Genomic DNA, 13,066 nt, shown 5'->3' with positions numbered 1-13,066 from the left:
CTTAATACTCTTAGTTCTTCTTGTTAATTTCTCTTTTATGTCACTTTTTAGTTTATGAACACTTTTGTTAATTTCAATTTCTATTTGATGCAATGTGATATTTTTATGTTTATTGATGTTTAATTGAGCTGTTATTATTATTTTCTTGCATTTGGTAGCTTTAGATTTTATTATTATTGTAATTAAATATGCTTTTATTTTCATGCAAACCAAGTGTTTGATAAAATGCTTGGGTTAGTTTTAGTATAGTTTTTCTCACTCTTGACTTAGAATTGAGGACTTAAGTATCCTTGAGTCATTGATGTCCATTCTTGATTGATATATTAGGGTACTTAGTTGATTTGGTTTCCATTAACGCTAGTCTTTCACTAAGTTAATTAGTGAGTTAGCTAAGACTTGTGGATTGAGATCAATTATGCCTATTTGACTTATCCTCGATGTTAGGGTTGACTAAGTAGGATTAACTCTTCATAATCATCTATGTTTGTGGTCAATGGCTAAGACAGGTAACCTTAACTCTCACTCCTTGCCAAGAGGTTTCTTAGCACTTGAATTTTTCTTTCTTTTGATTAATTGCCTTGAGTTTGATTCCTTTTGATATTCAGTTAATGTTCATTTCTTTAATTCCTTACTATTTACATTACTTGCCTCTTTCTATCAGACCCCCTTATCTCATAGCCAATAATTGAACACTCAATTCTAATTCCTAATGAGAACGACCCGGGATTTCACACTTCTGATTATTTGATTTGAATTGTGACAAATTCTTATTTTAAACTTTGATGTAAGGATCCATTGCCGTTTGGACTATACTTGCAACGGAAGTTATTTTTGTGAATTCTGAATCGGCATAAATCCTCTTCATCACTACTATCAAGAGGAATTCCATCTAGTGGGACCTCATTTCGGTCCTCAGCTTGATGCACCACCAGAGCCTCAACCATATTCCCTTCCTGTTGATTCATTGGCAGCACAGTTCGACCCCTTGAGAAAGGTACTTGCTCTGGCGAGGGCCGTCAGACTTTTGACTAGTTCATCTGAGGAGGAGGATTTTGAGGACGACTCTATATGTGAGACTTAGACTGCAGTAGAGGAGGTTTCCGATTCTTCCCGAGTGGTGGAGCTACATGAGATTACTCAGATGCTGTGCTCGATGACCTTGTGATAATGGTAGTAGACTGTGTTTTTCGTTGAAGATAACCATGGATGGGAGCATGTTTGGATGCTAAATTTTGTTCCGCTCCCTTTTGTAATATTTTTTGAGGGGTAGGATTTCACTGTCCTTAGGTTAGTTTGGGCACCAGACTAGAGATTGCCATGTAGGTTAGGTTTTAGGTATCATATGTATTGTGTGTGTGTGTGTGTGTGTGTGTGTGTGTGTGTATAAGTCTATTAGGTACTAACTTCTAGATTACATATCTGATTTTGATTATCTGTTATGACTTATCTATTCTTTATTGATATATAAACTAAGCGCTTGAGGCATCTATGTATGATATCTATTTTATTATATATTCTGCTATATAAATGTATGCATTTATTTATATATGTTCTTAATCGCAAATACAATGTTATAAAACTTGGCTAACTTATGAGATTCCAATAGTGCGACAGGCTCATATTTATATACGTAATACAAAGTCTATAATGGTGATGCCTGACGATTGGCAGTAGTTGCCTAGATATGCCAAAAAGTTAGGTCATTAAAATTATACTATATACACATACAGTACTATTAACTTATATGGGAACTATTTACAAATACATTTTTTCGTGAAATTTATTTTTTCTGTCGATGAAATTAATTCTCGATAAAAAACAATTTGGTACTTTCATAATGCACAAATCAACAAATTTTCTCAAGTAAAACCCCTTTTTGGCTTTTATCTTTTTTCAATTTAGAAAACTCACACCTTAATGATTAAAAAATGACAATCTGCCACTTATCATTCCTTTTCATTAAACCCATGAGCTCCTTTATGGGAATTTTCACTACAAAAAAGGGTTAAAACAGCGGTTATTTTGGGGAATTACGACGGTTAGAACCGCCATTATGACCAAAACTGGCGCCTCCAAGAAACGCCGTTATTCTGGGCACCATTCTGGTTATTACGATGGTTTTCAGAAAACTGTCATAACCTGTGGATGATACGACAGTTTTTTGAGGGTTAAAATGGCGGTTTGTAACCGCCATTATTTCTGGATAAAATGGCAGTTTTTTAACAGTCGCCGTTTTTACCAGGATGTTGTGGCATTGGTGCACGAAATTGTGATCATCAACAATGGCGCCAAAGGACTTGGAGCTCTCAAGTGTGAATCACACTTTGTCACAATTCCGCACAACTAACCAGCAAGTGCACTGGAATAAACCTTACGTGAGTGAGGGTCGATCCCACGGAGATTGTCGGCTTGAAGCAAGCTATGGTCATCTTGTAAATCTCAGTCAGGCGGATTCAAATGATTATGGAGTTTAAGGTGATGAAAATAAACATAAAATAAAGATAGAGATACTTATGTAATTCATTGGTGGATTTTAGATAAGCGTATGAAGATGCTTTGTTTCCCTTGAACCTCTGCTTTCCTATTGCCTTCTTCCAATCATTCATACTCCTTTCCATGGCAAGATTTATGTTGGGCATCACCGTTGTCAATGGCTACATCCCGTCCTCTCAGTGAAAATGTTCCTGATGCTCTGTCACAACATCGGCTAATCAGCTGTCAGTTCTCGATCATGTTGGAATAGGATCCATTGATCCTTCTGCGTCTGTCACATGCCCCACAATCGCAAGTTTGAAGCTCGTCACAGTTATCCCTTCCCAGATCCTACTCAGAATACCACAGACAAGGTTTAGACTTTCCGGATCACAGGAATGGCTGCCATTCATTCTAGCCTATACCACGAAGGTTCCAATCTTAGATTAGAAACCCAAGTGATACACACTCAATCGATGGTAGAACGGAGGTGGTTGTCAGGCACACGTTCATAGGTGAGAATGATGATGAGTGTCACGGATCATCACATTCATCAAGTTGAAGAACAAGTGATATCTTAGAGAAGAAGTAGGCGTGAATTGAATAGAAAAACAGTAGAGAGAGGCATAAGGTTTATGCTTGACCCTAGGTCACACAGAGCCTTCTCAAAGGTCATGGTGCCTATGGTACAAGAGATTGAGAACTTTCCAGGGTCCTGTCTCTTTTGAGGTAATCTCTGCCTAGTCAAGTCATCCAGTTTTTTGATGAGCAATGGAGGTTCATTCTCCCAAATCTCATTACCAAATAACTTGGCATTTAGCTTCATGATTGCTCCAAGGTACTTAGCAACTTGCTCTTCAGTGACATCTTCATCCTCTTCAGAGGAAGAATACTCATCAGAGCTTATGAAAGGCAGAAGTAAATTCAATAGAATCTCTATGGTCTCGGAATGAGCCTCAGATTCCCATGGTTCCTCATTAGGGAACTCCTTAGAGGTCAGTGGACTTCCATTGAGGTCTTCCTCAGTGGAGATCACTGCCTCTTCCTCCTCTCTAAGTTCGGCCATGTGAGATGTGGTTATGGCCTTGCACTCTCTTTTTGGATTCTCTTCTGTATTGCTTGGAAGAGTGCTAGGAGGGAGTTCAGTAATTTTCTTACTCAGCTGACCCAATTGTGCCTCCAAATTTCTAATGGAGGACCTTGTTTCAGTCATGAAACTTTGAGTGGTTTTGATTAGATCAGAGACAATGGTTGTTAAGTCAGAGAGATTTTGCTTAGAATTATCTGTCTGTTGCTGAGAAGATGATGGAAAAGGCTTGCTATTGCTAAACCTGTTTCTTCCACCATTATTGTTGTTGAAACTTTGTTGAGGTCTCTGTTGATCCTTCCATGAGAGATTTGGATGATTTCTCCATGAAGGATTATAGGTGTTTCCATAGGATTCTCCCATGTAATTCACCTCTTCCATTGCTGGGTTCTCAGGATCATAAGCTTCTTCTTCAGAGGAAGCTTCCTTAGTACTGCCTGTTGCTGCTTGCATTCTAGACAGACTCTGAGAAATTATATTGACTTGCTGAGTCAATATTTTATTCTGAGCCAATATGGCATTCAGAGTATCAATCTCAAGAACTCCTTTCTTCTGATTTGTCCCATTATTCACAGGATTCCTTTCAGAAGTGTACATGAATTGGTTATTTGCAACCATTTCAATGAGTTCTTGAGCTTCTGCAGGCGTCTTCTTCAGATGAAGAAATCCTCCAGCAGAGCTATCCAATGATATCTTAGATAGTTCAGATAGACCATCATAGAAGATTCCTATGATGCTCCATTCTGAAAGCATGTCAGAAGGGCACCTTCTGATCAATTGCTTGTATCTCTCCCAAGCTTCATAGAGGGACTCACCATCCTTCTGTCTAAAGGTTTGGACTTCCACTCTAAGCTTACTCAATTTTTGAGGTGGAAAGAACTTTGCCAAGAAGGCATTGACTAGCTTTTCCCAAGAGTTCAGGCTTTTCTTAGGTTGTGAATCCAACCATGTTCTAGCTCTGTCTCTTACAGCAAAAGAAAAGAGCATAAGTCTATAGACTTCAGGGTCAACCCCATTGGTCTTGACAGTGTCACAGCTTTGCAGGAATTCAGCTAAGAACTGATGAGGATCTTCCAATGAAAGTCCATGAAACTTGCAATTCTGTTGTATTAGAGAAACTAATTGAGGCTTAAGCTCAAAGTTGTTTGCTCCAATGGCAGGGATAGAGATGCTTCTCCCATAGAAATTAGGAGTAGGTGTAGTAAAGTCACCAAGCACCTTCCTTGCATTGTTGGCATTGTTGTTTTCGGCTGCCATGGTTTCTTCTTCTTTGAAGAGCTCTGTTAGGCCCTCTAAAGAGAATTGTTCTTTAGCTTCTCTTAGCTTTCTCTTCAAGGTCCTTTCAGGTTCAGGATCAGCTTGAACAAGTATGCCTTTATCTTTGTTCCTGCTCATATGAAAGAGAAGAGAACAAGAAAGTAGGGAATCCTCGATGTCACAGTATAGAGATTTCTTGAGGTGTCAGAGGAAAAGAAGAATAGAAGGAGGAGGTAGATGGAGGAGAATTCGAACATATAAAGAAGGATAGAGTTCGAATTGCACCTTGAAGAGGAGTGTTAGTCCCTTAAATAGAAGGATGTGAAAAGAGGGGAAGAATTTTCAAAAATAAATTAAAAAGATTTTGAAATAATTAAAAAGAAATTTGAAAATTTGATTGAGATTTTTGAAAACTAAGATTGGGAAAGAAATAAAGTGATTTTTGAAAAAGATTTTGAAATTAGAAAAAGATTTGATTGAAAAAATTAATTTTGAAAAAGATGTGATTGAAAAGATATGTTTGAAAAGATATGATTGAAAATCAATTTAGAAAAAGAAAATTTTTAAAATTAAAGTTGATTACTTGACTATCAAGAAATTAGAAGATATGATTTTAAAATTTAAAGTTTGATCCTTTCTTAATAGGCAAGTAACAACTTGAAAATTTTGAAGTAAATCTTTAATTGAAGCAAGGATTTTTGAAAATAGTAAAAATAAATATAAAATGGAAAGAAATTGTTTTTGAAAGAGATATGATTGAAAAGATATGATTTGAAAAAGATTTGATTTTGAAAAATTATAAAAACTTGAAAAAAATGTGAATTAAAAACAAAATCTTCCCTCTAGTGTCATCCTGGCGTTAAACGCCCAGAATGGTGCCCATTCTGGCGTTTAACGCCCAAAACTCTACCTTTTTGGGCGTTAAACGCCCAGCCAGGTACTCTGGCTGGCGTTTAAACGCCAGTTTTCCTTCTTCACTGGGCGTTTTGAACGCCCAGCTTTTTCTGTTTGATTCCTCTGCTGAATGTTCTGAATCTTCAATTCTTTGTATTATTGACTTAAAAAGACAGTTTTGAAAATATTTTTGAATTTTTGATGATGAGAAACAATAAAAATGCAACTAAGATCAAATAAATAATACATGTAAGACACTAAACTTAAAAGTTTGTATACTAAGGACTATAACAATGTAAAAATGCATGTAAGAAACAACAAAACATACAAAGCAAGAGAATTTGGAGATCAAAGCAATGAAATCATCAAGAACAACTTGAAGATCAATGAAGAACATAATGCATGTATTCGAAAAAAATGCAAGAATAAAAATATGCAATTGACACCAAACTTAAAAATTGATACTAGACTCAAACAAGAAACATAAAATATTTTTGGTTTTATGATTTTAAATTTTTTTTGTATTTTTTCGAAAATTATATAGAAAAGAAAATAAAGAGAATCAAAACTTTTAATAAGAATTCTAGGAATCATGCAATGTTAGTCTAAAGCTTCAGTCTAAAAAAGATTAGACATGATTAGCCAAGCTTCAGCAGGACATTACATTCAATAGCTAAATTGATGAGAATCAATCAGCTTTTGTGATGGTGGGAACATCACCTTGAAACTCTAGAATTCATTCTTAAAAATTCTGAAGAAAAGATACCTAATCTAAGCAACAAGATGAACCGTCAGTTGTCCAAACTCGAACAATCCCCAGCAACGGCGCCAAAAACTTGGTGCACGAAATTGTGATCATCAACAATGGCGCCAAAGGACTTGGAGCTCTCAAATGTGAATCACACTTTGTCACAATTCCGCACAACTAACCAGCAAGTGCACTGGGTCGTCCAAGTAATAAACCTTACGTGAGTAAGGGTCGATCCCACGGAGATTGTCGGCTTGAAGCAAGCTATGGTCATCTTGTAAATCTCAGTTAGGCGGATTCAAATGATTATGGAGTTTAAGGTGATGAAAATAAACATAAAATAAAGATAGAGATACTTATGTAATTCATTGGTGGATTTCAGATAAGCGTATGAAGATGCTTTGTTCCCCTTGAACCTCTGCTTTCCTATTGCCTTCTTCCAATCATTCATACTCTTTTCCATGGCAAGCTTTATGTTGGGCATCACCGTTATCAATGGCTACATCTCGTCCTGTCAGTGAAAATGGTCCTGATGCTCTGTCACAACATCGGCTAATCAGCTGTCGGTTCTCGATCATGTCGGAATAGGATCCATTGATCCTTTTGCGTCTGTCACACGCCCCACAATCGCGAGTTTGAAGCTCGTCACAGTCATCCCTTCCCAGATCCTACTCGGAATACCACAGACAAGGTTTAGACTTTCCGGATCTCAGGAATGGCTGCCATTAATTCTAGCCTATACCACGAAGGTTCCAATCTTAGATTAGAAACCCAAGAGATACACACTCAATCGAAAGTAGAACGGAGGTGGTTGTCAGGCACACGTTCATAGGTGAGAATGATGATGAGTGTCACGGATCATCACATTCATCAAGTTGAAGAACAAGTGATATCTTAGAGAAGAAGTAGGCGTGAATTGAATAGAAAAACAATAGAGCTCCACACCTTAATCTATGGTGTGTAGAAACTCCACCGTTGAGAATACATAAGAACAAGGTCCAGGCATGGCCGTTAGGCCAGCCTCTAAACGTGTCTAAGATAGCATAAGACTTATCAAAGATTCAAAGTATATCAAGTGTATCAAAAGTATGAAAATACAATAGCAAAAGGTCCTATTTATAGGAAACTAGTAGCCTAGGGTTTCAGAAATTAGTAATTAATGAAGAAATCTTCTTCCGGGCCCACTTGGTGTGTGCTTTGGCTGAGCATTGAAGCTTCCATGTGTAGAGACTTTTCTTGGAGTTAAACGCCAGCTTTTGTGCCAGTTTGGGCGTTTAACTCCAGCTTTTGTGCCAGTTTTGGAGTTAAACGCCAGAATTCTTGAGCTGATTTGAAACGCCTATTTGGGCCATCAAATCTCGGGCAAAGTATAGACTATTATATATTGCTGGAAAACCCAGGATGTTTACTTTCCAACGCAATTAAGAGCACACCAATTGGGTTTATGTAGCTCCAGAAAATCCACTTTGAGTGCAGGGAGGTCAGAATCCAACAGCATCTGCAGTCCTTTTTCAGCCTCTGAATCAGATTTTTGCTCAAGTCCCTCAATTTCAGCCAGAAAATACATGAAATTACAGAAAAATACACAAACTCATAGTAAAGTCTAGAAGAGTGATTTTTAATTAAAAACTAATAAAAATATAATAAAAACTAATTAAAATATACTAAAAACATATTAAAAACAATGCCAAAAAGCGTATAAATTATCCGCTCATCAGGCATCACTTCTGTTTAAAATGGCGGTTAGAAAATGCTATTTTTACCATTATAACCACCATTTTTACCAGGTTATAATTGCATCTTTTGTGTTTAAAATGGCAGTTTTTATCTGCTATTTTTACCAAAATATAATGGCATCATTTTCGTTTAAAATGGCAGTTTTTAACCACCGTTTCTACCAGCGTATAATGGCGTCATTTTCATTTAAAATGGGAGTTTCTAACCGCCGTTTGTACCTAATTATGATGACAATTTTATGCTTTTTAAAATAAGATTGAAACCACGAATTTAAAGTGATATTTTCGAAACTCACTTAAAAATCTTGTAATAACCAAAAGGCATAGCCATAAATCAAACATCATAAGATGATGATTTTAATTTATACATGATCCAAAAGTCATAATCCAAGTCATAATTGAAATGTCATAATCCAAAAAGAAAGGTCAAAGTAACATTTTTCAATAATACGTCTTAACATATAATTCTTAATATACGTCTTAACATATTAAGCAAGGTCATGCTTCCTTATTACTTGCTCCAGAAGACCTACTTCCTAACTCTTTTGGTGATGGAATCTCACTCTCCTGATCCAATCCCTATAACAAAAATATAATTATTATGAGCACAAGAAATGCAAGAAAAAGGCATATATTGACTATAAAAAAAATATTCTAACCATATCTTAAAAATAAAGTGAAACTTAACACATTTATCATGTCTAATTACATAACATTGATACAATAATGAAAACAATTTAAGATTATAGAGCCAACTACACATGAAAACTAATTATCCTAAAAAAAGTGTTGTTTAATTAAGTATAATTTCATATAATGGATCTATGGTATTAAAAATGAATGTGGGTTCAATTAAGAACGTAACACTCTAACTACTCTACCTAGTGCCTAGGTAGCCCAATTGGAAGGGCCCATCACATTCTTAATTACACCTTTAATTGCACGAGTTTGTTAGAAAGTCAAAATCCTTAATTTAGATTAGGCTCTAAGAGAAAAATACAGTTCAGCCCCCATCTCATCATAGAGGAAGATGCAAAATACTGTACACACAAGACAAGGTTTACTATCACTCTAGCATAAGCTAGCACTACTACTAATTATATTAATAATAGGAATCATAAGCAGAAACAAGAAACTATATCAATATTCAACATATTTGTATTCAACAAGAAACTATGAACCTAAGAAAAAAAACTGAAGGAGATAAAGCAAAAGAAAAAATAGAGGATAATTGTATTTGTACCTGTGAGATTTGTTGAGTAGGGAACATTCTAACCAATTGTATTGGAATTTTACCTCCTTTCTTGGAAGCAATATAGGAGACTAGCACTTGCAATTGCGCTTTAACGGTATCCAACTCTTGCACATTTGGACCACAAGTAGATGATGTGTCAGCATCATTTGAAGAACCTAAATTTATTTGACTAATCCTTGTAGTGTTGTTCTTGAAAGCAATTGTTGGAACAGCTCCCATACCTAAACCTCGAACACGACCAGGGTGCTCTTTCCCAAAAACTACTCCAAGAGCATCAAGAGGAGAATTAACAGTTGATTCCATCGGTTGTTGGCTACTATGTACTTCAATCTTCTCCTACATATATAAAAAGAAGGAAAAAGAATAAAAAATAGAATTATCTTATAAAAAAGAAAGAAAAAGAAATACAAACATAACTTTAGTCTTACCGCTATTTCTTTAGCCTTTTCATTAACATAACTTCCATCTATTTTCTTGTGAGTGATGTCCCACATTTGAACCCTACTAACTTCTTTTCCCATCTCTTCCGTCTAAAATTTAAGAAAAGTAGAAAGACTCGATCAAAAAATAGCAGCCTACTAACTTCAATCATGTATATATCATTCATCTAATTATTATTTGAAATAGATTAGATATGCAGAAAATTAAGAGATGATGCATGCATTATATTTGAGATAGATTAGATATGTATGCATTAATTGATTACCAATTCAGCCATTCTTCTTGCAATTGATTTAGCACCTGAAGTATGAGGAATTATTTGTTTTTGCCGAATTTCTTGATTCCTCTTACAAAGTTTCTGCAAGTTAAATTTAGATACAATTAAATAGAGGCAAACATGCATTCAACTTTACATAAAATAAAATACAAGAGCAGGCAGCAGCAATATCTGCTTCATATAAGGCTTTTTAGTGAGTATGCCTAATAATTATATATATTCCAAAGGCTGTAAAAAAGGACAACATTTAACTAGGAGAGTAAGTACTTACCTGAGTTTCAAGCTTCAAACGATATTCTACAAATAAAGCCCACTGATCAGGAGCAATATCTTCTGGTGCATTATTTATGATCTCGGTTTTACTCAACCTCGGATCATAAAAATCATTCCAAAGCTTTATCCTATGTTCCCTCCATTTTTTGCCAAGCGATTGGAGCAAAAATCGTTTGGCCAAGTTATCACTCACTTTGAAGAAAATTCGAGCCTTCAATATTATAACAAAGAATATATATTAACCAGCAAATATAACTAAATAATGGCAAAGAAATAAGCTTTAGAGTTTGAGTAATCTTCTTACTAGGAAAAAATATTCCACTGATTTTCAAAAAAGCTTGCTGGAATGTCTGACCACTTATCAAAACTGATTGGAAATGCTAGGCCAATTGCCCACAAACTCCTGCAAGGAGTCTAGCTGCTTCTCCTATTACTGCATGATGTTTATCAAAATTGACAACTATGCGCAAACCTTCTGGCAAATTATGCACATCCTTCACTAATAAATGAAGGCGTGTACTAGCTTCGTATTCATCTAAAATAGACAAATGAGTATAAATAGAGATTTTAAAAAATCTATTCATTATATATATATATATATAAAGGCAAGAAATTTATTCTTGTATACAAAAATTAGATATTAAAAACTTAAATAGTATTCTAAAGAAAAATATAAAAAAATTATAATTACCTCTTTCAAATGATAATTTTCCTTCTTTTTTCTTTCCCAGCAAATATTAAAACTTGAAGCTTTCAAAGTAAAGTAGCTAGCTGCAAGAATTGAAGAAAATCACCTGTTTTACATGAAAAATTATCACTAACAAATTTATGTTAGTTAAAGCAAGTTAGCTAGTTATCTAAATAATCAAACATTAGTCAATGTCTGAAATAAAACTAATTTATTTGAAGTAATTTTTCATGATCACATTCAGTTTCATGCATTAAGGAGTTAGATTGATGTGATCATCATCAGAGGTGGAGAAATATTTGACTAATTTCAAATTTTATAGGATAATTTTGTCTAGTTTTTCCTTCCTCTAATCTAATTAGGTAAGTAAAAACCGAAAAAATATTATATGATGTAACCTATCCCACATTTCATTGAATAAAAAGCTTTAAAAGAAGGCTCTTAGCTTCTGCTTTTTATACTTAACTCTATGTATACTTATTTAGGCATGTAAAATTGAAACTGAAAGTTAAAATATAAAAAGGAGTCAGCAAAAATAAGCTATGTGAATTAAAAAGAGGCCTAACATGTGAATAAGGAATAGAAGATACTAAAAATCTGACTGGTCATTGAGAACATTTAAAAAGAGGCCTAATATGTGAATAAAGAATAAAATGGAGTGCTTTGAGAACTATTTTAATCCAGAAACTGTGCCTTAAAAATTGAACCAGCAAACAAGAAAAAACAAAAGCAAAACGCGAGTTAAGACCATGTAACACATTTTTTTCTTTTATTTTTTCACACAAGTTGAGCAAATTTTGTTGTCTTTCCTTCTCACAGAAATATAGATCCAAAACATAGGATTCAAATTTCAAACTGGAAGAGCATCTAATCTAATCTAACTGGAAGAAAAGAAGTAGGAACAAAATATAGAATTCAAATTTTAAATACTTCACTAATTTTCACTAACCTGAATGAGATTCACTTCTTTAAAGAACGAACCCAAACTTGTCTAAATCAGAAACTGATACAAATGCAAATTTAAACAAGCTAGAACACTAGATACTTGAATTAACATAACAGAACCAGTTCAGATAAGAAGTGGTCTTGTTATTTATCCCTTCCTTGCTTATTATTTTTCATGTCACATTTTTTGCTTGTTATTTATCCCTTTCTTGCTCCTTATTTATATATGGGAACTGAAATATTAGTGTCTTGTCTCATTTCTAGTTATTTGAAATGAGAGGTACTATTTATCAGTCTGGATTAGATTCAAATCTATGGCAAAGAAATAAAAAAAGATGCAAATTTAAATTATGAAGGGATGAATCAATGATTTAAGAAAGTATGTGATGTGTGAGCATCTTGTCTATTTTTTCTTATTGAATTTGCATCTAATTTGTTGAGTTTAATTAAGAATTAATTATATTTTAGCCACTATGGATGCTATTTTGAGTTTTGTGCAATTTTATTTATTTTAGGTAGCATTCGGATGGATTTGATGAAGTTTCTGCAGAGAAAGAGAAAAAGTCAAGGAGATGACCAGCGAATACCGACGCGGACGCATGGCTCACGCGACCGCGTGGAATGGAGGAAATCGCAATGACGCGATCACGTGCCTGACGCGATCGCATGGACTGGAATCTGCACAAATAACACGAACGCGTGGACGATGCGGACGCGTCACATGTGCCACGTGCAGAAAAATGCAGAAAACGCTGGGGGGCGATTTCTGGGCTGTTTTGACTCAATTTTCAGCCCAGAAAACACAGATTAGAAGCTGCAGAATGGACAAAACAAGTGGTCCCCGCCCATCAACTGAAGATCTGTTAATTAATTCAAATTTAAATTCAAATATTAAATTAGGAAAAGATATTATTTTAATTTTTAGTTTTAGATATTAGATTTTAAATTTATTAGGATTAGTTATAAAAAGGGAGAAACTTTCCTTCCTTGGTA

At 34.8% G+C, this 13,066-nt stretch overlaps 2 protein-coding genes and 1 non-coding gene across 3 annotated transcripts; 1 reads left to right on the top strand and 2 right to left on the bottom strand.

Moving 5' to 3' along the window:
* Positions 1-4,306: 4,306 nt before the first annotated feature.
* On the top strand, positions 4,307-4,414 carry LOC112782101 (small nucleolar RNA R71). The gene has a single exon (XR_003192840.1). It is a non-coding gene; the product is annotated as a small nucleolar RNA R71 (small nucleolar RNA).
* A 4,154-nt stretch (positions 4,415-8,568) lies between these two features.
* LOC140181940 (uncharacterized) lies at positions 8,569-9,977 on the bottom strand. Its single transcript, XM_072227718.1, has 3 exons — positions 9,878-9,977; positions 9,438-9,785; positions 8,569-8,773 (listed from the first exon to the last, which is right to left on the bottom strand). Exons 1-3 carry the CDS (start codon positions 9,968-9,970, stop codon positions 8,693-8,695), a joined length of 522 nt encoding a protein of 173 aa, XP_072083819.1. The 5' UTR covers positions 9,971-9,977; the 3' UTR covers positions 8,569-8,692.
* Positions 9,978-10,143: 166 nt separating this feature from the next.
* LOC112778493 (uncharacterized) lies at positions 10,144-11,542 on the bottom strand. Its single transcript, XM_025822805.2, has 4 exons — positions 11,527-11,542; positions 10,842-10,975; positions 10,439-10,651; positions 10,144-10,248 (listed from the first exon to the last, which is right to left on the bottom strand). The coding sequence occupies exons 1-4, from the start codon at positions 11,540-11,542 to the stop codon at positions 10,144-10,146; spliced, it is 468 nt and encodes a 155-aa protein (XP_025678590.2).
* Positions 11,543-13,066: the final 1,524 nt, after the last annotated feature.

Source organism: Arachis hypogaea, chromosome 19 (genome assembly GCF_003086295.3).
Source record: "Arachis hypogaea cultivar Tifrunner chromosome 19, arahy.Tifrunner.gnm2.J5K5, whole genome shotgun sequence".
NCBI classification, from domain to species: Eukaryota; Viridiplantae; Streptophyta; class Magnoliopsida; order Fabales; family Fabaceae; genus Arachis; species Arachis hypogaea.
The sequence above is the reverse complement of the archived record's forward strand: the minus strand, read 5'-3'. Positions and strand labels throughout refer to the sequence as shown.

Bases quoted from the DNA above. Each gene is read 5' to 3' on its own strand.
- LOC140181940 (XM_072227718.1), bottom strand. From the start codon at position 9,970: ATGGGAAAAGAAGTTAGTAGGGTTCAAATGTGGGACATCACTCACAAG. The intron at 9,786-9,877 runs GTAAGACTAAAG...TTATATATGTAG, and splicing joins AAAAGGCTAAAGAAATAGCG to GAGAAGATTGAAGTACATAG. The intron at 8,774-9,437 runs GTACAAATACAA...TTTTTGTTATAG, and splicing joins CTACTCAACAAATCTCACAG to GGATTGGATCAGGAGAGTGA.
- LOC112778493 (XM_025822805.2), bottom strand. The intron at 10,652-10,841 runs GTTTGTGGGCAA...ATAATATTGAAG, and splicing joins CAGCTAGACTCCTTGCAGGA to GCTCGAATTTTCTTCAAAGT. The intron at 10,249-10,438 runs GTAAGTACTTAC...TTTAACTTGCAG, and splicing joins GTTTGAAGCTTGAAACTCAG to AAACTTTGTAAGAGGAATCA.